This window comes from Rhinolophus ferrumequinum, chromosome 15, assembly GCF_004115265.2.
Source record: "Rhinolophus ferrumequinum isolate MPI-CBG mRhiFer1 chromosome 15, mRhiFer1_v1.p, whole genome shotgun sequence".
NCBI lineage: Eukaryota > Metazoa > Chordata > Mammalia > Chiroptera > Rhinolophidae > Rhinolophus > Rhinolophus ferrumequinum.
Window position 1 is genome coordinate 18,638,929 of NC_046298.1, and position 26,912 is coordinate 18,665,840.

The 26,912-nt window shown below is 35.5% G+C and overlaps 1 protein-coding gene across 6 annotated transcripts in view; it reads left to right on the forward strand.

Moving 5' to 3' along the window:
- Positions 1-1,506: 1,506 nt before the first annotated feature.
- NFAT5 (nuclear factor of activated T cells 5) overlaps positions 1,507-26,912 on the forward strand; it is a 104,115-nt gene continuing 78,709 nt past the window's right edge. Inside the window, exons 1-2 of one of the 6 annotated variants that reach the window (XM_033127006.1) lie at positions 1,543-1,913; positions 3,646-3,699. In XM_033127006.1, the coding sequence (XP_032982897.1) occupies positions 1,841-1,913; positions 3,646-3,699 (127 nt within the window). In that variant the 5' untranslated portion in view covers positions 1,543-1,840. The other 5 variants (XM_033127010.1, XM_033127007.1, XM_033127008.1 and 2 more) reach the window with 5 other exon arrangements.

Here is a 26,912-nt window from a genome sequence, read left to right on the forward strand (position 1 = left end):
GAGCTCTGACCAGTTATGAAGGGCCTTCCCTTGGGACTTGTTACAACAGCATACAGTGGTGATGGATATTTGAAGGTAGCTTTATGTTCTGCTTTGCCATCTTGGAGTGGCTCTAAAAAGTTTTCTGACTTCTGACAGGAAGAAAATGTTGACAGGGTTAATTACTACACAGAATGCAGTGAAGATAGTTGGGCAACCTGAATTACATGTTCAAATAGAAAGATAGGTAAACTTGACACAAGTTTAAATTCTAATTCTGCATGTAAAGCTTTACAAAGAGCCTCACCCCCAGAGACACCTGCACTGGGTCCTCCTTTAATGCGAATTTATTTCTATTCCCAGCACTCCAAGTCCAGGTGATATTCCTGAATTCCTGGGGAAAAAGGTTTATAAATTGTGTGTGTGTGTGTGTAATACAACAGACTATTTTTTATGATTTGTAACTATCTTTGTAGATAAAGTAACAAAAACGAAACCTACTCAAACAGGTTAAAAACGTTGCCGAGGTGGCTGCTGGCATTAATATTCTGCATGAGATTAAAATTATTTCCAACGTGCATACCCTGCACTCCAATTGATATTTTAATAACTTGATTAAAAATTTCTCAGAAGTCTATTAGAGTCAGGAAACGGTCTGCGGTGTAGGTGAGGATTTTCAGTTTTTGCAATGGAAACTTTTGGCCCCATGAACAGAATAGCAAAAACGCAATTAAATGTGTTCTTCCTCCATCCTTGCCTAGTCCAAAGGTAAAAAATGAAGAACTGCTTGGAAGAGTTGTGTTTATGTTTTGTTTTGTTTTTTTTTTTCCTCTAGAACAGCCAGGTGGATTCATATGATCCAATTTTTAAACCTGTCTTCTATCTCCCACTCCGAATAAACCGGGCAACCGGAACACAATCAGGATTTTTTTTTTTTTTTAAATTTTCAGCCTCTAAAGGACGTTTGGTGGAGAGGGGGCAAGGGCAAGGCAGATAAGGTACTTTAAACAACCAATAACTCGAGGTTTTTAGAATTGATCTGCCATTTCCTAATTAAGATATGAGTTTGACAGCCTTTTGGCCAACTCAATTTAGAGATTGGGCTGGTGGCTGTCCAAGAGACGAAACTCCATTCTACTGCGAGACCCCAAGCCACCCGCCCCGGCCACGCCCGGCTCTGGGGTCCTTTCCCTCTACGCTCAGACACCTCGGCTCCCCGGGTCTGTCTCCTGCGCTCAGCTCGGCGCTGCGCCGGCCGCCTCAGGCTCGTCGCCACTAGGTCGGTGCAAATACCTTTTCCTTCGCCGGGGCCCCAGGCGCAGACACCACCCAGCCTCCCTCCCTCCCAGCCGGCGGGGCCCTTTCCCGGCTGGGGAACAGCAACCCCAGCTGCGGCGGCAGGAAGCGAAGCCCTTGTTGATGCTGTTCCACGGCGCGCCTCCCCGCCCTCCGGCGGCCGCCCCCGCTCTTCCCCGCTTTGGGGCGCCCCCTCCGCGCCTGCGCATTGCCCCGCGGGGGGCGGGGCTCAGATTTCTGTCAGCGGCGGCGGCGGTGGCGGCGACCGTCAGTTTTCGCTGAGGAGAAGCACGAAACGGACCGGTTGGCTCTCCCCACTCCCTTTCCCCGCCCTGAACCCCCCTCCTGGCTCTCCGAGATTTAGTCCCTGTGGAGTTTCCCCTCCACCCCGCCGCCGTTTCCTCGGTCCTCGGACGGGTGGAAGTCACTGCCCTCGAGGAGACAGCGGCAGCCGCCCTCGCCTCACCGCCCCCGGTTCGGTGCCCGCGGTCCCGGAGAGGAGGTGCCGCCGCCACCGCCGCTCCCCCCCACCCGCTGCCCTCGGGCCGGGCTGGGTCGAGCTGCGATGCCCTCGGACTTCATCTCATTGCTCAGCGCGGACCTAGACCTGGAATCGCCCAAGTCCCTGTACTCGAGAGGTGAGTCAGGCTGGGGGCTGGGGCGTGGGGGCGGGGAGGCAGGGCCCCGGGGAGTCAGAGGGGTCCCCGTCGTGGGGGACTGCCGAGCCCGGGCCGGGATGGCGTGTCCTGGGGGGTGGGGAGAGGCCGATGGGGAGAGGCCGCTGGGGTTGGGTGATGGTGGAAGGGGCCGGGTAGGAGTGGCGGCCCCTCCCCCGCGGAGCCTCCGGCCGCACGGGGCCCAAATGCCGTCGGCCTCCGGGTCTCTGCGGCACCAGTCGCTCTGAGCGTGCCTCTGCCGGTCTGGCCCCGCCACACTCCTCGAGCGGCCGACCCCGGCCTCCCCCGCTCGGGGATCACCCGGGAGTGGGCCCCGCGCTGGGGCCGCCGCGATGCGTGGGGCCGCGGCTCCTCTTACCAGGACCATCCTCCCCAGCAAAGTTGCCCCCAAACGGGCGGCGTGGCCTGGAACCGGTTCTGGGTGCAGGGTCACCATTTTTCTACCCCTCCGGGTTGTTTGTGCGTCGTCGTTCTACCCCCCTCTCCCTCCGGCCTAGTCCACTCCCTCCCCTTTTGGGACGGCCCCCCTCGACCAGGCGTTCTGCCTTTCCTCGTCATCTTATTGCTGGGAAGGGCCCGAATTTTCTATCTTTTCTCTTTACACCTCCGTGGTATTCTAATTACTTACTTCTCTCTCTCTTTTACTAAGATATGGGGTGCTCTGTTAGTTTTATTCCTTCTCCTGTCCCAGGGGTGCCAGCTCAGGCACAGACGCTGTCCTTTGAGAATTTTAATTCGTTGCGGTTCTAGGGTTCGTTGCAGGGAGGGGAGCAATGGACAGAGATTCCCATTTTTAAAACTCTTGGCTCAAGCCTGAAGGGGATTCCCTGGATCTAAACTATTAACACGAGCTGATCTCTACTGGGGTTAAATTCCTATACTGGACACCACAAGAATGTGTTAGAACAGGTTCCCTGTGCAAGGGGCATCAAACCAAAATGCTCCCACTGCACTCTTCAACACTTTTTAAACCCGTGGGAGGGGGCAAAAGACATAACTGGGTTATTAGTTAGTCATTTCACCATATTAAAAAAATCAGTGCCATTATGGACCTCCTCCCTAGAAATCTGCATTTTTTCAGTTTTTGGTTTGATGTTTGCATCCGCTGATTTCACCCGCTCCAAAAAGGGGGACTTCAGCTTCACATTCGTGTATTCAGATTGTTTATGTGAATTGGAGTGAGATGGATTACTTTGGAAGGTACTGAACTTTATAGACTGACGATTGAGTTTGTACACAGAGTCCTACTTAGTAACTGTAGCCATTGTCTAGTGCTGTGATGACTTTAGTTGGCAGTCACCACCATCCTGTAAGATGTTTTTCAGGCAATGTTACCTAAAGTAGTTTGGTAATAATGTAGTTTTGAGTGTCAGAAAGCGATAACAAGAGATGATTCTTAGAGGAGGGCAAATGTGGTACAGTTGGGTGCTAAAAATAGTCAAGACATTAACACCATTTATGCAGCAATCATCTGATAATTTTCCATGAAACAAATGCTTTATGAAAGTCTAAGTTTAGCATAGAGACCACTGTAGAGGCAATTCAGCCTTTCCTAGAGAATATATTCACAAATATGGGCTTTAGTGCTTAAAAATACATAACAGTTATGTAAGAGATTTATGCTGTCCTTGGCTTTTTTTTAAAAAAAAATCGTTCAGCATAAAAAGTACTTAATGCTTTTTGTGTTTTTCAGATTCTCTGAAGTTACACCCATCACAGAATTTTCATAGAGCTGGACTATTGGAAGGTCAGCAGAGTGCCATTTTAAAGCATATTGTGTGAGTATGCAAAGGCTTTCTCTGAAATGGAGTTTAAATGAGAAAGTGTGAAACTTTGCAAACTCACACAATGTAGTTTTCTACTAAAGAGACTGATCCTTCTTTTAGAGCAGCTGAATGTTTTTCGGTGGATTTTGTTGCTGTGTTTGATGTGCTTGTTAGCTATTGTATGGGCTTTGAGAAACCTTGGGAAAAACCCCACAAAATCATTAAAAATTATGTGTTGGGTGTTCTACCTTAGAATTCCAGCTTTTTACAAACAAACTGAATATGAAAAAGCTCAAACAAGAGCATGAATATAACTGAAAGAGTGACATCAAACACATACTTAGTTTGAAAATTCAGAACTTATATGCTATTTCAAAATGATATATTAATTATTTATTACAAAAGCGTTGATGCCATTACTATTGCATTGTTTTGAAGGATGAGTAAAGCCAAGTAATAGAGATGATGATTGAACTATGCCTAGAAAAAAGAATTTAAGAAAGTTCTAGAAATGTTAATAGAATGTGTAGAATAATTTAAACAACTGAGTTATTTCAGAACACTTTATTTTGTGCTTTTAGCCTTTAAAGATAAAAAAAGTTTATATTTGTGTTGTTCTAGTCTTTGAAGTGATTTTACATATATTATCTTTGAATCTTATAATCCTGGAATTGTGGACAGCAAGGATATTAATTTCCCCATTATAGAGATGAGTAACCTGAGGCTGAAATTAAGAGATGTGGGGGGGGGGGAAGGTCACACAGTAGCAGAAAGAATGCTTTTTGTGTTTTAGTTGGAGTTCTTTACCCAAAGCCAAGCTGCCATTGTAAAATATATATGTAACCGATAACTTAAACATTTTGTGCTCCACTTAAAAAAGGCCCTATATTTAAGTTTGAGTTGAATATAGGTGTTCCTTCCTATGTAGTGGTCTGGTATAGTGGAGGAACAAGTGGGTTTTGTAATTAATTGAGCTTTAATTTGGATACTTATTTAGCTACTTATTAGCTCTATGACCTTGGGCAAGTGATTTTACCTTTCTCTAGACTTGAATGTTCTTTCTATGAAAATGTATATAACCTCTTAAATTTAGTGAGCGAACGTGTATCAAAATATGTAGTATATATAGTGTCTGGCTTATTAAATGTGTTTTTTCTTTCCCCTTTAGTATCAGCTAAATTGTTTTAACTGTAATTTAGAACATATAAAAGGTTCTCAAACTATTGATTATATTTACACTTATAAGAAGCCCATGGATATGTATTAGTATGAAAATCAACTATCAACTACAATTTTAGATGAGGAATTATTAGAAGTGTTTCTTAGTGAAGCAGATTTCTGGTTTTTATTCATATTGTTCAATTTGTGACCATATTGTGGAATCATATTTATCTATACAAACCCATCTATTTTCTGGGCAACAAACCAGAGAGTGTCATAATCAAAGAGATTATTAGGCAGGAAAAAGATATGAAAAAAAGTGTTAATTATTTAAGCAAATATTTTTAACAAGTTGGTGGCAATGTAGACAGTCATTTAGTATGTATGTTTACATGTTTGTGCCTAAATACGTGCATTAATTTTTCATTTTGATTGAGAGGATGCTTAAATATTTGAAGTAAGACCACCTGTTTACAGAAATATATAAATACCAAGTATGCCATGTCCTTTTATATCTTTGATACAGAGTGTCATGAGAAAGTTGTTTGCTTGTGTAATGAAAGTATTTCATCTATGCACTTTATTTCTGTTTTTAACCTTTTATTATGGATATTTTCAAGAATATACAAAAGTAGAGATAATAACGAACCCCCATGCACCCATCACCAAGCTTTAACAATTATTAATGGATGTCTAATCTTTCCTGTTATCTTCTCCCCTTCCCTAACTGTATTATTTTAAAACAAATATCAGACATATCATTTCATACATAAATACTTCTGTATTATAATGACATCTTATATTAATTTTTAAAATACTCTATTTTATTCCAAGAAATACATTTTCTAGTTTATTTCAACAGTCTCTCATGTCTCCCCCATTCCCTTTTTCAAGCTACAGTGTAGCAGGAAGCTACTGTTTCTAGTGAATAGTATAGTTTGTAATTTTTATTGAAATTGTAGGCCATGCAGTCAGATTTGGGTTCAAATCCTTGTTCGGATGTTTGTGTGTGACCTCGGCTTAGTCATTTAATCTTTTTATGCTTCAATTTTCTCATCTTTAAATGGGGACAACAATAGTAGTATCTTCATCATGGTTGTTGTGAGGCAAATTTTTGAAAAGCATTTTACCTAGCGCATAGTAAGTGCTCAATAAATGTTAGCTAAATTACGTTTTTTTAAACACCAGCAATCTATGTAGTGCTTACTATGTGCCAGGAACATTACCAATATGAACTCACTGAATCTCATATCAACTATTTGAGATGGTTATTATTATCCCATTTTACAGATGAGGATGCAAGGCATAGGGGAGGTTCAGTAACTTACCAGAGTCACAGAATCTTACCATAGCTGGGAAGATTCCAACTCAAGTAGTCTCACTTTAGAGTCTGCTCTTAACTAATACTATGTTGTACTGACATATGTTATATAATAATATGAAGTATTGTCTAGTAATAATGTATGTATGTATGCTTTACATCAGTAGTCTAGATTCCATCTAATAATTAAAAACTCAGCCCAGAGGGGAATTTAATTATTATAAAATTTGTTAAATTTTTTATATAGCATAACGTTTTACAAATTTAAGTTCTTTCTTTAGGCAAATAAGGTTGGAAAACCTGCAGTTGGGTATTATTAAACTTTAAAAATATATTCAAAATCTTTTATCATTTAATTAAGTTTGCTTTTATCTTACATAGCAATGCAGGTCCTTCTTGCTGTTACTATTTTTTTTTTAAGATAGGAAATTAGTTTCTTTTATTGAGGTATAGTTGACACATACAACATTATATTAGTTTCGAGTGTGCAATGTAATGATTCAATATTTGTATATATTGGGAAATGATCACCACAATAAGTCTAATTAACTAGGTCACCGTACATAGTTCTGCTTTTTAAATTTAATGTGGTGATTGCCTGACAATGGGAAAAGGGTCTTAGCTATTTAATACAGTAGTACATAGCCATTAAAATGTTTCTGATAAACCCATAATTACATGTGAAATGTTTAATAAAATAAGTAAATAAAAGACCTGTTGTGGCAATTATTTTTAAAGTAACTTGCAAATGAATCCTGGGAAAAAATATATACTCAAGTTTTTACTTTTTTGATTCTATTTTTGCATTTTCCCTACCTTCTTTAAAGAAATCAGTTTGTATATATTTTTAAAGATGAGACGGTTTGCAGTTAGGGTTTTCAGATTTGAAGGCGAGGATTCTTTGCAGTGCCTAGAGGAAAAGGTCAACTACAGAGAAAAAGATACCATGTCTTACACTTTCTGTAACGAAAAATATTAATTATGGCCTATATTGTTTGCCATATAAAAAAACAGATAAAAAGTTAAACTAAATGAAAGTATACAAATGAGATTAAGAGGTCATTCTAGAAATATAGAGCTGTAAGATAAGGTGGTAGAAAATCATAAAACAGGAAAAATAAATTGGAAAAATAGAGTGATAAAAAGAATTGATTAAAAATTTTAAGTCCTTTTAAAAGCATGAGTTAAGAGATTATATGATGGATCAAATTAAAGAGCTGGTTAAATAAGAACTAAACACCAATATGATGCATTCCTGGTGTGAATCAAACATTTAAGACTGAAAGATTTTAAAAAGAAAATATGAAATATTACAGTAAGTTAGAGGAAAGTAAACTTTTTTTTTACTAGTGTCAATCTATTTGATATGGTATCATGCATGCATAATTATACTTTATAGTTCATAAATGAAAATCCTAAAAAACAGTAGCAGTGTCTTCTTTTTAAATTTCAGATGTACAAAACAAATAGATATTTACACTCCTCACAAAGTGATAACCCCCTTTCCCAATTTACTACCCCTCTAACACGTATATAGCTGTTAAAATACCATTGACTCTATTCTCGATGCTCTATTCCACATCCTGTGACTACACACACACACACACACACACACACACACACACACACACACACACACACACACACACACACACACACACACACACAAATTATAGTTGGCATTCAGTATTATTCAGCTTCAGCTTCAGGTATATACAGCCGTGGTCAGGCATCTACACACTCCATGAAGTGGTCTCCCTAATAAGACAAGTGCCCATCTGACACCTACAAAATCAGCAGTGTCTTAACTGACTTTATGGAATATTTCTGAATTGCCATTAGTCCTGATTTGTTTCTCTTCCTCGGATCTGTATTAGTAAGGTAGTTAGGCCATTGACTCTTACGTGATGAAATACATGACGATATCTTATTGGAAAGGATTTGTTGAAAATATTTAACATTAAAACAATCTGTTGGATTCCTTTTTTGTTTAGTATCTGTTAATCTCTTATTGATTCCTACCTAGTAAATGAAAAATATCATTATGGAAATGAAGTTCAAATATATGACAAAAATCATACCTAGTTTATTCCAACTTCTTGCTTCTAGGATCTGTCTCTCTGATTTCCTACCATTTGTTTTTGTGTCTCTTCTTAAACTCCGCTTTTGTTATTTTTCATCAATACCAGAACTATTATTTATCGGAAGTAAGAGGATAAAATTCATATTTAATCAGATGCTTCTTGGCCTGCTCTTAATTGACTCTTGACTATAATTATTCCAGGAGTCTCCTAAAACTTGCAAGTGGTAGTACAGAAAAATATTTCTTATTGTAGTCAATACATAAAAAAGCCACTGACTTTGTGCTATATGAGATTTTTTAGTTATTCTTGTTTATTTATAATAACTATTGAAAAATAGATTTTTTTCCTCTTGCTTTTATTTTTAATATAGTAGTCCCCTCTTATCCACGGTTTAGCTTTCTGTGGTTTCAGTTATCTGTAGTCAACCATGGTCTTAAAATATTAAATGGAAAATTCCCGAAATAAACAATTCAAAAGATATTTTGAGAGAGAGAGAAAGACCAAATTCACATTACCACAACTTTTATTACAATATATTGTTGTAATTGTTCTATTTTATTTTTAGTTGTTGTCTCTTACTGTGCCTAATTTATAAATTAAACTTTATCATAGGAATGAGTGTACAGGAAAACACTTAGTATGTATGTGTTTGGTACTATCTGAGGTGCCAGGCATCCATTGGGAGTCTTGGAATGTATCCACAATGGATAAGGGGAATATTGTCTTTACCTGTAGGTGACGATTATTACAACTGGCCAGCCATGAATGTTTATCACGTTTTTCCCATTCAGAAATGCTTTGATTAGTCCTTTAGTAAGTTTGGTACTTGGTTTTGAAGGTGAGAAAAGAACAGAAAAGTTTCTAACAGTGAGCTTAGTTGTTGATTATTCTTACCTTTATAACTTTAGCTTTGGTTTTAAAAAATCTACTGAAAGCAATCTTTGGTAAAGGACATGTTAAAAGAAACAGTGTTGGTAGTTAAAGAGAAGAAAGAATATTAATTTCAGTGTTAGTATAATTGAAAACATTTTTTTGAGCAATTTATGTGTATCAGCATAGTATACCTATTTTTCACATTTAATCCCCAGAAAAATCCTGTGTGATAGTATCAGTATCCTTACTTCATAAATGAACAAACTGAGGTACACAGAGATTCACTATTTTTCCCAAAGTTACATAGCTAGTGGAGGAGGCTGGAATTTGAAACCTGACAATTTTACCTCAGAATTTTGAGCTTATCATGACTTTCTTACAGGACAAACATTTGATAATTGGCATTTACATTTTGGCCCTAATAAGATTTCATCACTGTTCAGATGGTGTAAAAAGAGTACTTTGTATAGGATTCTTTAGCTAAACAGCTTCCTTAAAGTAATGAGAGACATTCTATAAGCCACACATAAAAATCAGTAAAGAATATGATGATGGGCGGCCGGTTGTCTCAGTTGGTTAGAGCGCGGTGCTCTTAACACCAAGGTTCTGGTTCGATCCCCACATGGGTCACTGTGAACTGTGCCCTCCACAACTACATTGAAACAGACTTGGAGCTGATGGGTCCTGGAAAAACACACTTAAATAAATAAAATAAACAAGAAATAAAAAAGTTAAAAAAAGTATTTAAAAAAAAGACTATGATGATGGCCCTTTTGGGGAATATTTTAACACTCGAGATTAGCAAATTATTGCCTGGCTTTGGTGGGTGTCTTAAGATTTAGGTGAAGCACCTCGCTGGTTGAACCACCTCTGTCTTGACTGATGATGGTGTTCAAAAGTGAAAAGTAGGGGAGAGTAAGCAAGCCACCACCTAAGGAGAATTGCTTTAGAAATGGAGGATGCCGTGAGGTTCTTGATTTCTTTGGCAATAGTTTCGTGGAAGCATAGAAATTATTTTACCCTATTTCTGCTGGTATATTTCTGAGCCTAATGAAGTTTGAGAAGAGATGAGCAACAGAAAAAACAGTACTAATAGAGCCTCAAGATTTGGTACTGTTTCTTGATATCGTTGGTCTTTGCTTCTAAACTTCCTGAAAATTCTGTTAGGCATTAAAAAATTTGAATTTTAATTCTAGTTTGACCTTTGTGGAAAATCGTGTAAGCATTTTTTTCTTCAGCAGAGACATTATTAGCCTTGCTTACTTAAGAGTTTTGAAGAACAACAGCTGAAATGTTAGAGGACTTTGAAAACTATGAAATGCTCTATGAATATTGATATTTTGCATAGGGCCTTATTAATTTGCTTTGGTTCTTCTTTTTAACCCTTACCCCCCTCCCTTTTTAATCTTCCCCTTCTACCCATATCTCCATTTTCTCATGGTACTCTGAACATTTTGCTTGTTGGTTCTGCTGTTACTTCTTCTATCTTTTTCCCTTCTTTCTCTTAAAACAAACCAGCTTTATAGAGATGCAGATAGAGACGATTTTAAATGATCCATGAGTTTTTAATAAGTGTATACATTTGTGTAATCACCACAGACAAGATATAGAACATTTTAGTCACCCTATAAAGCTATTTCTTGCTTTTTTTTGTAGTCAATTCTCCCCACTCCAGCCCCTCAGGCAACTACTGATCTGTTTTTCCTTACCATAGATTAGTTTTGCCTTTTAAAGAATTTCATATAAATGGATTTATACAGCGTAAATTCTCTTTAACTTCCATTGTTCAAGTTCCATAACCTTCTAAAAGGGAAAGCTTTTTTTTTAAGGGACATAAAGGTAATAAGATGTCTTAATTCTCATATGTGCCTATATTTGTAGTGTAGCCAAATGTCTATTTAAGGCTTTTGCCCATTTTTAAGTTGAATTATTTGTCTTTTTATTGTTGAGTTGTACGATTTCTTTTTATATTCTGTATACGAGTCCCTTATCAAATACATTATTTGCAGAAGTTTTCTCCAATTCTGTGGATTGTCTTTTTACTTTCTTAGTAGTGTTTTTTGATGCACAAGTGTTTTTAATTTTGTTAAAGTCCACATTATCTATTTTTGTTGTTGCTCATGCTTTGTGTCATATTTAAGAAACCATTGCCTAATCCACGATCATGAAGATTTACATGTACATTTTCTTCTAAGAATTTTATAGTCTTGGCTCTTAACATTTGATCCATTTTGAATTAATTTCTGTATATGGTGTGAGATAGGGGTCCAACTTCATTCTTTTGCATGTGGGTATCCAGTTGCCCTAATACTTATTTGTTGAAAAGACTATTGTTTCTCATTGAATAGTCTTTGCACCATCTTTGAAAATCAGTTGGCCAGAGATGTATGGGTTTATTTCTGGACTCTGAATTCTTTTCCATTCATCTATATGTCCATCCTTATGGCAGTATTATACTGTCTTGATTATTGGAGCTTTGAAATAAGTTTTGAGATTGGGAAAGATGAATCTTCCAACTTTTTCTTCTTTTACATGATTGTTTTAACTATTTAGGGTCCCTTGAATTTCCATTTGAATTTAGGATCAGCTTCTTAATCTGCAAAGTGAGTTGTGATTTTAATAGGGATTGCACTGAATCAGTATGTGAAAGTGTTAATAAAATTATGGAAATAATTGAGGGAAAGGACTCTCAAAACTTAGGAGAGCTTTAATATTGAAGTCCTAGATGATGCATGTGTTCAGGAAAAGAAACACAAACCATGATAATCAGAATATCAGAAAAAGCCACTGAAATAAAGCTAGAGTAAAACATAAAAAACATTTAGTGAAGTCCAGTTTTGTTTAAAAAGTTATACTAGATAGTAATTTTCTTAAGGGCAGCAACTGTACCTTGCATTCTCACAGCATCTGGCACGAGTGCTTTGTATCTGAAAGGTGCTTGATGTTTATTGAACAAATGAATACGTGAATGACTACTACAGTCGGAGAAGAAGACATGGTGTTGGAGATCTGAGAGGATTGTGCTCTAGTTATATAGAACCCTGTAGAAAGCTTCAGTTTAAATAATAATTGCTGCTGGTGGAAACCTAGGCCTTTAAAGAACCGTAGCTATTTAATCATTAAAGACAAACATTTTCCTAATTAAGATGAAAATGGAGTTGGAGTTGCTCACTAATATTCGAATAAGAAAGTAAGAACCGTAGCTATTTAATCATTAAAGACAAACATTTTCCTAATTAAGATGAAAATGGAGTTGGAGTTGCTCACTAATATTCGAATAAGAAAGTTCTCTTGAAGCTTGAAAAGGACAGCTTAGGGCAAAATGCATGGCTATGCAATATAGTGAGCAGAAGTTTTCTTAAGGAAGCTTTTACATTTGATAGACTGGGGGGAAAAAGAACCTAGAATGGTTAGTTAAATTAGTAGATAATAGGAACACCATGGATGATTGAGAAAGCTAGAGGTATGACCTTAGTTTTATGGCATAGAAGATGTCTGGTACCTTTATCAGAAAATATAATACTATTTTCTAACAGGACTTTCTTTTCCCCCTCTATGTTTGGGAGGATTATTTTTGGGGAGGTGGGTCTTGATAAAAACGTTTTCAAGAATCTGTACCCCACAGAACAGAATAACCAGTTAATATGAGGTGATTGTGGAACTGGAAATAAACCTTTTTGTCAACATCGTAACATCTCTACATAATTAAGTTTCTCAACTCTTTTACGTGGCATTACTTTCTCTGGGACTTCAGTGGGGTATGTGTGTGGGTACATGTGAGGATCACTCCTGTTAAACCCCATCCCCCTAACAACAACTAAATTAATCTTGTAATTTTTAGCTGTCATATTCCAGGAACTTCACTTTAAAAACATAAGTCAATGGGGAATCAGACTTAGCAATATTATTTATAGGTAGATTTTAAATTTTTTATTTCATGTGCAGAAACACTGAATAGGAATTTTTTAGCTTTTAATTTCTGCAGGGTTCTACAAGCAGTGTAGCATCTAAAATAGTAATTTGGCACTACCATACTTGTAATATTGATTTCATTGGTATAATACTACAACTTTTGGAATAATTGTGTTAAGAGTTAAGAATACTTTTTGAACTTTTTTTTCTGCTAGGAATTAGGCTTTGAATTATGAGATTTTTAAGTCCAGAAGAGTTGTTTTTTTTTTATTGGGGTTTTTTGGGTCATTTTATTCCTATGATTGACATTTTTTTAAATTAAAACATTTTTTGAGATATAGTTGACATATGACATTATATTAGTTTTAGATATATCACATAATGATTTGATAAATGTATATATTGAGCGTGATTACCACAGTAACTTTAGTTAACATCCATTACTACACATAATTACAATATTTTCTTGTGATGAGAACTTTTTAACATTTATTCTCCTAGCATTTTTCAAATATACAATATGATATTGATAATTATAGTCAACATGCTGTACGTTACAGCCCCAGAATTAATTTATGTTATAAAAGGAAGTTTGTACCATTGTCCACCTTCACCCATTTTTTCCACTCCATCTGTCCCGTCCCCCACCTTCTGGCTTCTGGCAACCACCAATCTGTTCTCTGTGAGTTCAGTTTTCTGGTTTTTTAGATTATACACATAAGTGAGATCATACAGTATTTGTCTGTCTGTCTGACTTATTTCATTATATGATATATCCATTTAATTGAATAATATTCAGCCATAAAAAGGAATGAATTACTGATATACACTACAACATGGATGAACCTTGAAAACATGCTAAGTGAAGGAAGCCAATCACAGGAGACCATATTGTATGATTCCACTTACATGAAATGTACAGAATAGGCAAATCTATAAAGGCAGAAAGTAGATTAGTGGTTCCTAGTGGGGGTTGGAGGGTTAGAGGGATGATAGTTAAAGAGTTTGGGTTTTTTGTGGGGAGGTGTTAAAAATGTTCTAAATTTATTACTGTGATGGTTGGACAACTTGGTGCAACTGAGCCCAAGTGTCCATCAACAGATAAATGTATAAATACAATGTGGTGTATACTTATAATGGAATATTATTCACCCTTAAAAAGGAATGAAATTCTGAAACATCTTACAACATGGATGAACCTTGGAAACACTTGCTAAGTGAAATAAGCCAGACACAAAGGGACAAATATTGAATGATTCTGTGATTCCATGAGGTATCTAGAATAGAGACAGAAAGTAGAATAGTGGTCACCAGGGAGTATGAGGAGAGGACAATGGGGATTTATTATTTAATGGGTGCAGAGTTTACATTTGAGATAATAAAGTTCTGGACATTGATGGTGGTAATAGTTGTACAACATTACGAATGAATTTAGTGCCATTGACTTGTATACTTTGAAAAATGGATACAGTGGTTAAGTTGTATGTTAGGTATATTTTACCACAAAAATATATATTAAAAGACAAAAGAAAGTAATTTTAAGAGTCTGAGATACACTAAGTGTTTTTGTAAAGTTAATGAGACAAGTAATTGTGGGGTGGCACCTGGAAAGTAGAATATTTCATTTTCCCATTTAATAAAGTATATTTTAGTTGTGTAAATCCTGGTTTTATTCCATTTTTATAAAGTGTGAATTTCTCTTGCTTTCTACATGGGACCCCAAATCTTGAGCTTTAAATGTAAATGGGAGATTGAGTGTGCTACATCAAAAACAAAATTTTGATGTGCCAGACTAGCGTACAGGTGACTGAAAAATTCATGAAGTAGACACATTAACCTCATTTAGACTGGGAAATTTTTTGACTATTAATATGCATGGTTGATTCATTTTGTTGATTTCTGGAAAGCAAATGTTTATAGTATTTAGTAGTAGCAAGAGGATTGCAGTTTTCTGATAAATGTCACAGAATTGTGGCAGTGAGCCAGGAAGAAGAAAAGCTGCATTAGTAAAGGGAGACAAACTTCTGTAGCTATGGAAACTATAAACCCTACTAAGTCTCAAAAAGGTATTCTCTTTGTATTTGTATTATTAATTAGACATTAGTAGAGGTTAATGAGGATCCTGGATAACTGCTTAGACTAAATATAGGTATAATTGTATTCATCAGAGGGCCTGGGTAAGAGGCATGAAAGGGCCTGGGTAAGTTTTTGTTTTGTGTGAACATTAAAGTACTTAATTTATTTTTCTTTAATTTGATTTATTACTAACTAACATACTTTCTATTTAAAGGATGTTTTCTTAGATTATTGCCACAGCTCAAGTTTTAAGTTTGAGAATAAATGAGAGAATATGAACATAATTCAATTTAGTAAAGTTAAATTAATCTTGACCAGTACTTGTATGTTTACTGGTAAGTGCACATTAATCTTTGCACAAGTAAATTTTATGAATAAATAATGTTTTGTATGTAAATTGGCACTTTGGTAATTTAAAATAATTTTTGTAAAAAATTATTGCTTTTACCAAGTAATAATTTTCTGATGAATACTCTGACTGGCCTGGAAGCTTTTAATATTTCCCCTAATTATAGAAACCGACTTACTCCTAAGAATACTTAGGACTAGTTCTGTAGTCAGGGTTGCCTATACTCACTCTTTTGGTGGAATTAGAATGGGCCGCTTGAGATGGCAAGCTTCAGAAGCGGGGAGGTAGATGAGGCCTAGTTCTAAAAATAGAAAGGTAACCCAGAGCTGAAAAATAATAGCCATTGAGTAATTGTGTTCTCACCATACTTGTTTTCTTATTTGTGTAAACCCAAAAATGCATTTACCCTTATGTTTAGATGTGTTTTGTTCTCTTAAATATCTATACCAGGAAGTATTCTTAACTCGCTAGGCTTTTTCAGAAACAACACTGTCAACCAGCATAGAAGCAAATTATTTTTTGGAATCTCCCAAGTCAAATAGATTTAGGAGTGAAATTTAGCACTCCTTCATTGTATGAGGAAAATGATATAGAAAAAGTGAACTGAGAAGTAAGCTCTTTTAGAAAAATCATTTTAGGTCGGACCCTATAATATAGTCCAGAAGAGAGAACCCTGTCCATTTGGAAATGCTATGGTATACAACAAAATGGTTTCCTAATCGTTGTGGTTTCCTAATCATTTTAGTTTTGAGCATTTATTTAAAAAACTAGTCAAAGTTAAGGATTTTTCAGGGAGAGTTGTTTCACAATACAGAACAGTACTCTTTCTTCTTTATATTGTTAAAACTCAGTTGAATTTCAATTTGTAAATATTGGAAAATTGTCATTCACAGTTACTTTGTCTCAGGTTAGAAGATTATAAAAGGAGAAAATAAATTCTAAAGTGGTTAATTTTAAGTTTAACGTTCTGTAAATTTCAAGTTGTATTCTACCGTGTTTCCCCAAAAATAAGGCCTAGCCAGACAAGCAGCTCTAATGCGTCTTTTGGAGCAAAAAACTAATATAAGACCTGGTATTATATTATATTATATTATATTACATTATACTATACTACACTACACTATATTATATTATAAAGACCGGTCTTACAGTAAAATAAGACCAGGTCTTATATTAATCTTTGCGCCAAAAGATGCATTAGAGCTGCTTGTCTGGCTAGGTCTTATTTTTGGGGAAACATGGTATAGCGTTTTCTGGCTTTCCCCATCCCTTAGCCTGACAAAATAAGGTTTGTCCCTCATAATTATTTTTCAGTTTTGCTAAACATAATTTTTTAATGGCTAACTTGGGGTAAGAAGACATTGAGTCTCTAATTGACTCAAAGGTGAGTTGTTTTCTAACACCCCACAGGTAATTGCTCTGTATTGCCTCACACAATTTCTCTATAGAAATAGGGTCACTAAGAAGTTATGTTGTGGGACCCTATTCTCTGTTTTACAGCAGATCCAATTCTAAGGTCTAATGCCCAACTACCGTATTTCCCCGAAAATAAGATCTAACCAGAAAATAAGCCCTAGCATGATTTCTCAGGATGCTTGTAATATAAGCCCTACCCCCAAAATAAGCCCCAATTAAGATTGTCAGGCAGATGGACACATTTAGTACGTTTGTTGCAACAGGTGATGGACGTATTGAATTATAATAATATATACAATTAAATATAAATAAATATTATTGACATTAATACTTAAAATAAATGATAACATAAATTATAATTGTGTAGTAGTAAATACCCAAGCAGGCACTTTTGGATGAGAGGTAAACGGCTATGTAAACAGATGAATTTGAGACTTATTGCCAAATGACCAATCAGAGTACAGACACAATGCACAAATAACGTGCGCTTGGTAACAAACGGATGTGGTTGTGTCTAATATGAATCTTCATAATTCAATACGTCGTGTGTCGTAATGGACGTACTTAATGCACTCGTGTGAAATAAATAAACGTTTTTTGAATTTTGGTGCCTGCAATTTTTCATCGCGTTTGTGTGGACCATCATTCTTAACTGGCATCATTTTTGTTGCCACTCCTATCTCGTAAGTCTTCAGTTAACACTTGATTTAATGGTAGATTTAAAGGGAATAGTATTTTGACCCCCAGACAAGATGAGTGCAAAAGAAAGAGCTATTTCGTCGAGTACAAGAAAGAACTCGTGGAGGACTCCCAGGGCAAGACTCTTAGGGCTTTCTGCAAAGAGAAGAAGTTGGATCTCCAAATGGTCTAAAATGGCGAGCAGAGTATGATAACCTCAGTCAACAGGTGGATGAGGGAAATGCTAAGAAGTGCAAGTGTGGATCAGGTCGACAACCTTTATTTCCTGAACTGGAAGACATCATTTGTGAACAGATTGCTGACAGGAGAGCAATGGCTTTGGTTGTGCGCAGGGCTGATATTCAAGCATTTGCCCTTGCAGTGGCACCACCGTTAGAAATATCCCCAGAAGAATTCAAAGCATCACAATACTGGTTGGGTGGCTTCCTTCAGCGATATGAACTGTCTCTAAGATCAACAACACTGTTCAAACTGGAAGATAGTGAAGTTATTAAACGTGCACTTGCATTCAAGTCTTTTGTTGATGGCATTGTCTTTTCTAAATACCAACTCTCCAACATGATTGCTATAGATGTGAAATTGCAGTGTTTATGGGCCAAGGATCTCAAATGACAATTGATCAGAGGGCTGCCTCGTCAATCTACATTTCCTCTATTGGTTACACAAGTGAACGTGTTACCTATATTTTGGCAATTCATCTGGATGGAAAGAAAGCCCCACCTCAAATCATCACTAAGGGCAAGAAAGATGAGGTTGAATGTATTTCAGGCGTTTATGTTCTTGAAACTGAAAAAGCCTGGTGTACACAAGCAGTTATAAGGAGGTGGGTCGATTTAATGCTGCCACTTGTTTTGCGAGGTGGCTAAAGAGGTCTACTGGTTTGGGATTCAGCCAGCATTCACCGCGCTAAAGACATGAACTTCCTTGCAGAGAGAAGAATAGATCAAATAGTGATTGCCGCAGGAATGACTGCCTGTCTCCAGACTCTTGATACTGCAGCAAACAAGCCATTCAAGGACCATTTGCACATGGAAATCAATGACTACACTGAAAATAGAATGGAGAAAAATCAGCGTGAAAACTTTGTGAAGCCTACCCTGCAAGAGGCCTGCAAGAGAACTTGGGTGAAGAATTGATGGGATAAAATCACTGACAGCTGTGTTGCCAGTGCACTACGAGCAGGCTACATGGACAAGAAGTGCTCATTTAAGGAGAGCTCTATTGCTGGACATGAGAGATTGGGGCCAATGGTTCTACAGGAAATGGAGTCGCAAGAAATTCAAGCCGGAATTTGGGGTTTGGAGAGTTATGATGATGTTCCAGAAGATGACATGACTGCATTTGCATAAATGTAGATTTTTGTACATGAATAAATGTGGATTGTTGTACATGAATAAATGTAGGTTGTTGTACGTGAAAAAATAAGACATCCCCTGAAAATAAGCCCTAATGTGTCTTTTGGAGCAAAAATTGATATAAGACCCGGTCTTACTTTCAGGGAAATATGGTATATAGGACCATTTAATATCCCACTTCATGGGGGCTTGGAGCAAGACTGCCTGAGTTCATGTTCTGGTTATATTGTTCACTACCTGTGTGGCAGCATGGAGAAATTAATTGACTTCTTTGTACCTCAGATTCCTCATTTGTAAAATGCAGTTGATAATAGAGCTTATTACATCATAAGGTTGTGAGAATTAAATGAGTTAATATAAGCAAAGTGCTTAGAATGGTGTCTAGCATAAGCTACATAAGTTGCTATTATTATAATATAGTTTCTCAATTTTTTTTGAAAAGTTTGAAAAACTTTTATTTTAAGATTATTGGTGCCAAAGAAAAAAATGGAAAACATCACATTTTAAATCAGAATAAACATCAGTATTAGTCTTTTTGGCATTCTGTTTGTGGCCATTTTCCTTTGGGTGGTATCTTGATTTATCTGATTGTAGGAATAATAACAGTACCAAAGATTCTTTGGGTGTAAAAACAAGAATTTATGCCAGTGCAAGAGCAACTAATGCTGCCAGCCATCTCTTCTTTACTAATGATCGTACTATGCAGGATGTTTGTTTTTTGAGGCTCAGTTTTCTTATTCTGAGTGGATAAGATGAAGGGGAAAAACTTGAGATAGTTGAGTCTAGGCTGGCCACCATGGAAAAATTACTTCCTATTGTGTCTTATTAGCAATTCAGTTAATCAAGAAGGACCTGTGTGGTGGGAAAAATTGACAGAATTTGTAGTCAAGAAACATATTTAAATACCGGTTTTATGTTTTGGGAATCGTATTTCTTTTTATCCTTTTATCTTCCTTTCCTCTTTAGCAAGGTTTTTATGAAGTTGACATGAAATAATGCTTTTTACTATGCTAGTGCTTTATTGGAATGTGAATTTCCAATTTGCTCTGGATATTTTGAGAATAAATTGAATATATATTTTAAGGAAAGAAAGTTAATTTTCCAGGACAAGTCATTCTTTTTGGGTGTTTAAGATATTTTTAATACAAAATTTTCAAATATTGAAAGCTTACTTTTTTCAGATTATAATAAAATTGTATTTTTGTGTGCTTATTACAAAAAGTTGGGCCATTGTGAAAAGTACAAAACATATAAAGTAGAAAAGGAAAATAATATGTAATCCTATCACACAGAGATAGCCACTCTTCTCATTTTGACTTACAGTATGTCATTCTGTACTTTCTTTTCTGTGTGTATATGGACATTTCATATTTATTTATTTTTTCCAAAATAGGATCATATTGTGAATTTTGTAACCTGCTTTTTCTCTTAGCACATTTTGAACACACATAGGTTAATAAAATGGGCATAACTTAGCTTTATTTTTTATTATAAAAATTTCAAATAATATAAAAAATGTAAAAAATTTCAAATAATATAAAAGATATAAAAAATAAAAAATAATATAAAAAAATAAAAAACGTAAAAAATATAAAAAAGACTAAAGTAAAAATCACAAAAAAGCCCATCTCATAGATAACCATTATAATTTCTCTGCATATACATTTCACATAAATAGGATTATTTTTACATGATTTTATACTGTTTATAGCCTGCTTCCTTCATCCAACAATATATTATATTTTCTATGGTCCAAATAGATCTATGTCAATATTTTTAATGGCTGCATTGTGTTTCATAATATGGATGTACAATCATTGCCATTATATATTTAATCACCGTCCTGTTAATGACATTTAGGATGTTTCTAGTTTTGCTTTTATAAACATTGCTGTAGAGAGCATTCTCATATATGTATATCTTTGCATACTTAAGTGTTTTTTTCCTTAATTTAAATTTATAGAAGTATAATTACTGGGAAAAAGCATATACACATTTTAAAGGATTTTGATACCTGTTGCCTCCAAAAAATTTTTACCAATTTATATCCATTAGCGATACCAATTCCCTGAACTTTTGCCAGCACCAAGTATTGTCTTTAAAAAATTATTACATTTTTATATGCTATTTTATTCTTTTAATTAGCCATTATTATTGGATATATTTCATGTATATATTGGCCATTTTTATATCTTTTTGAATTATCTATTCTTATCCTTTGCTAAGCTTTATGTTGGAATGTTCGTTTTCCTCCTAATTGATTTAAGTTCCCTAAAGAGGGAAATGATGATTATTTTTTTACGGATTATATGTAGTACTTAGTTGTCACTGATGTTTAACATCTTCTATGAAAAATTATAGTACCTATAAGCTTATAATCATTTTAAACTCCAAAGAGCCACAGATCTTGAGCAGTTTCCATGTGCTTTACAGGATTAAGATTAAATTGTAATTCTTTTGGTTCCTCATAATGTTAATAGCTTAAAGTTTTAAAGGGTGTTAATACTTAGGAAACTGACAGTTTAATCATCTTTTAATCACTCTCCTCAATTCATCTTTTTTAAAAATGCATTGTAGTTAAAAAGGTAACAAAATGCTTATTAATAATAACAATATATTGATACTTCGTTCAGTGTATAAGGGCTGTAGATATTATATCCTTTAAAGCAAATAATATATTTGATGCATTATAAAATCTGAAATTCTTTAGCTGTTGAGATACTACTAAAGTTTAATTACTTGGAATTCTTGAAATTAAATGCTTCTATCTTTTTTAAGGTATATATCATTGATAGAAGTGAATTTTCTTTCAGTTGTCAATGATTTCATAATTGTGATAGATTACCTCTTTGTCAGTCTCAGTGTTAGGTATTTGCTCTTTCAGAGATAGACTGAGGTTACTCATGGTAAAATATTATCTCCTCAACAGTACTGTGTGTCATAATTTCAGTGTGGTATGTGATGAATTAGTGTAAACCCTAAAGCTGAAGTAACTGTACTGATCTAAGTGTACTATTCAGTTGTTGATTTCTTTCTAATATTCATTTAGGTTAGTCTCTGAAATTTTTAAGTGGAGTAATTTACTTTTGGAATAGTAGTGTTTATACTTGGGAGTTGGAAACTGGGTAGAGAGGCATGGATATAAGAATGAATCTATTTTCTGTCTGGGTAATTTAGGAATGTAATCCTTTTTAAAATTCAAAATTAATGGCAATTGTATTTTTTTTGAAGAATCATGAAAATGCCAAGTTTAACTACATATTTTTTTAGTGCCAAAAATGAATAAACTAGTTTTAGGTTTCCAGTGTGCTTTGAATAGTATAGATATGTACATATTCTTATTAAATATGAATAAATGAATTAAACAACAAAATCTTAGAATTTTATTTTAACTGGTCAAGTTAAAAAGTGATTTTACTAAGTTCCTGTATCTCCTCTTTCTAGAAGATGTTATAGTGAAATATCTAAAAAGGAAAGTGGAATGGCATTTGCCATTAGAGCAACTTTAATTCACCTCTAGTATTGCAGCAGTTACATTTTTAACAAATTTTGAGAATCCAGGTAAAAAGAGTGCAATTCTAAAACTTGTGGGTGTATAGAATAGGATGAGGAAAAGAGAGCAAATTAAAGTAGGAAAATGGTAAATTGAATTTTTGAGTTTATTATTACAAGAAACTATGCCAATTTTTTGGTACAGTATAAGAATACAAGCTTTCAGAATTTTTTATAATATGAAAACTTGTATTTTAACCTGTTTTCATGTTAGAACTTCTTTTCCAGATGCCATTTTCAGCTGTAGCTGTTAATGGGCTGAATTTATCCTAGTTTTCCTAGTTGTTCAGTAATCTATTAGCACTTGACTATTTTCATCGTTTCAGGAAAATCTACTACTTGATGGTTGAAAATGCTAAGAATTGGAATTAGAACTATTCTGCTTCTAGTATGTCTTCCAAATTTGATTTCATTTTGAGAAAATGAACTTTAATAACTTTAATAAACTGACAACATGTTATGATAAACAGCAAGTAGGATTTTTTATATTATAGAAGACTGGGCAAGTACATAGCTCACACTAGTGTTGTAAGCTATGTTGTATTATACTTTGCATACAACTTTGTAAAATACTTCGATATACAGTATTTTATTTAATCCTTTTGACACCTGGGAGGTATAGTTATCATCCTCATCTTACAGATAATAAAACAAAACCCCAAATGATTAAGAGACTTGCCTGAGTTGACTCTATTAATCAATAGAAGAGCTAGGATTTTTTTTTAAAGTACGTATTCTGACTTTTAAGCATTCTTTTTTCTGTAACCTCAGCCAAGATTATTTATTTATTGACTGCAGATAAAATGGTAAAAGACAAAAGTGTGATTCCTACCCTGACTGAGCTTACCTTCTAGTTGGGGAGACAGACTAGGAAATAATCAACTAAAAATGGTATGCTAAGTTCTCTGAAAAGGGAAGTACAGATTGATGAGGTGGGACAAGGAAAGGTGACAATGTGCCAGGCAATCAGGGAGGGCTTTTGATAAAAGGTGACATTCCAACTCAGTCCTGAAATCATAAAAATTAGTGAGGTAAAGATGAAGGGGCTGTGTTAAAGGAAGAATGTTTGAGGCAGAGGGGAGAATATTATGCTGGAGGATTTGGAGATGAGCAAGAGCTTAGTATGTGGGAGAATTGAAAGGAATTCAGTATGGCTGGATCATAGAGCGAGAGATTGGGGAAGGTGAGGGTAAGTAAGGAAGGTAAAAGGTATAGCTGTGAAAGATGTGGTAAACCAAGGCTGGATATGAGAAGAGCCTGAATTCGTAACAGTAGGGATGGAGAGAAGAGGACCTCAAGTATCACAAAAAGCGAAATAAATGTGATAGAGATAGAGATACTATCTGCAGTCAACAAATGATATTTTATACAGTTATTACATGTCTTACGTTTTCCTTGTGCAGTAAAGCACACATAATCCTTATAGTTGAAAACAGATTACTGCACTTTTCACCACAGTGAACCCTGGCGATCAGCTTTGACTATCAGATTCTTTTGGTACTATTTCTAGCCTGTGGGGAGCTACTCTGATATGTTTAGGTTAATCTTCCTCCAAGGTATTCTAAAGTAGGTCTTGGACCTAAAGTTAATAAAGGATATATAAGTGAGGCTTACCCTTGCTAGATCTTAACATCTGTTGTCTAGAGAAGGTGTTAAGGAAAAGCCAGAAAGAAAGTAAGGATGGAAGGGTGAATAATGGTATTTAGTTAACTTAATTTTTAAGCACAAATTTAAGTCATTAATACATAGAATATTAAGATATTTGGGAAGGTGGCAATTTCTTCAATATGTTTTGTGTCTAAAGTTTAAAGAGGCTCACCATTCTTAATAGAGCAGACAGACATACAATTTTAACATAGTTTGGAAAGTGCTACCTTATAATAGTTGTTTTCATGCTAAAAATAAGGCAGCAGAAGACAATGAGTTCAGTTTTAGATATGTTGAAATGAAGATGCTTGTGGGGTAGTGAGCATCTACTATGCACCAAGCACTAGTCTAGATGCTGGCGATACAGAAGGAAGGAAAACCAAGTCCCTGCCCTTACCAGTTCATATTCTGGTGGTTGGAAACAGACAGTAAACAAGTAATTACCAAATGTCAGAGGGTATGAGTAGCTAATCTATAGAGACCAAAAGTAAGTTAGTGGTTGCTTAACATTAACAGTCATTCCCCACTCCCTCATCCCCTGGATTATCATTTCCTTTGTCTATATTCTAAATAGAAGAACTTCTTAAGATTTGAACAAATAATTTGTCAGTGCAATCATATACAAGTAGATTTTGATGATGGAGAGACCTACCACTTACAAATTTCCAATAGCATTAATAGTAATAATATTAGCCATATTATATTACTGATACTTATATAATTAGTATTAGCTGAAATTTGTTTAATTCTTTCTAAAAGCCTGAGTCATTGGATTCTTGGATTATCACAGTTAATCCTCAGAACAACCCTATGAAATGTAGATGACATCATAACTCCTATTTCACACAGGAAAACAGACTCAAATAGTACTCAATTTGATACCAGAACCACTTCCCATTTCTCGCCATGATAGATTTATCTCTCCTGATTGTTGTGTGATATTTGCTGAGATAATTTATATATAAAATACCTAGCACTGCATTTGGTACTTAGTAAGTGGTTAAATTCAAAGGTGGCATATTCCACCTGTTGATGAAATAAGGAATTGGTCTTAAAATTTTCTTTATTGAGGTGAAATTCATATAAATTAACCATTTTAAAGTGAACAATTCACAGTATTATGTGCAACTACTACCTCTATCCATCTAGTTCGAAAACATTTTCATCACTCCAAAAGGAAACTCTGTGCCCTTTAAAGAATTGCTCCCCATCTCCCTCTCTCCCAAGCCCCTGGAAACTACCAATCTGTCTCTACTCTGGATATTTCATATCAAAGGGAATCTGACTTTTTGTGTCTGGCTTCTTTTACTTAGCATAATGTTTTCCAAATTAATCTACCTATAGCATCTGTTAGTACTTCATAAAGAGTGAATATTGTTCCATTGTATGGATACCACAATTGCTTATCCATTCATTTTCTGATGGACATTTGGGTTTCCATCTTTTGACTATTGTGCATAGTGCTGCTAGTTGCTATGAACATGCATGTACATGTAGTTGAGTACCAGCTTTTAATTCTTACGAGTATAGGAAGTAGGTTTTTTAAAAAAGTAGACTGTATTGGATTCTTTAAAATTCTATAAAAATATTAATAGAAAAATAAAATGGTAAAGCAGTATATTGTAAAGAGTACGTATTTGTATCATCTGGCATGGAGCCTTACAAATGTTAGATGCTTAGTAAATATTAAATGAAGCTGTTGGTTTTTGAGAAACTGCTTTCCAGTTCTAATTTTGCTGTCAAGTATCTGATTTGGGGCAAATTCTTAATCTCTGGCCCCATATAGATATAGTTTCTATATTTGTGAACTACATAAATATATTTTCTATATAACATAAGGAAATATAATAAGTAAACTCTTTAAAAGTCAGATTAAGTTCTGTGAAAGTTTATGCTTTCTTTTTCATAGGGAGTATTTTGGTACTGCATCTTTATTTCACCCTCTGGAAGATCAGTTACCTACCAGCCCTTGGCTATCCTAGGCAGTTTCTTTCTCATTAAATTTGCCTTTGGAAGGGGATCAAGAAAATTATCATCTTTATGATCAAGAAAATTGAGGCCACTGTTTTAGTCTTTAAGATCTTACAAAGTTTCTTCAGGAAAGACTCATCTTTTGATTTCCCCTCCTCCCACTTCACAAAAAGACCTCAATCTTGCAGTCTCTAGTGTAGAGATTGAACACTCAGGTGCCTACAGGTCTCAGTGTAATGTAAGGCGGTGAAATTGGCAGAATGGGACTTGCAGTAACTGGAAAGAACACTAAAAGAGGCAGCTCCGGTTCTCCTTATGAGAATGTATACTTAATGTTGGCCGAGCTTGTGATTCATCAAAAGGAGCCAGATATCTGGATTTTAATATAAAATCCCATTATTAAATGTTGATTACTAATTCAAAATGTAACACTACAGGCAAAACAACACTTTTACAGTCCAGATATGTACTTAGAAAGTGCCAAGACCTGCAGAAAGAAAAGCTGTGTATTTGGAAGTGAAATTAGAGGCATCTTGAAATGGGACTGAGGTATTCACCTGATTGCGTTTGGAATAAAAGCAATAATGCTAAGGGAATACCTCAATAACACCTCCTCACTGCATGACCTTTTGAGGGCAGGAATTATGACTTTTATTTATGTTAGTAGCTCCAAAAAAATATATATCCAAAAGATAGTGGTTCCTGGTAACCTCTCAGTGAATGTATATAATTTAAACAAATTGGCTCCATCCCAAACAGAGCTTATAGGTTTGTGGTA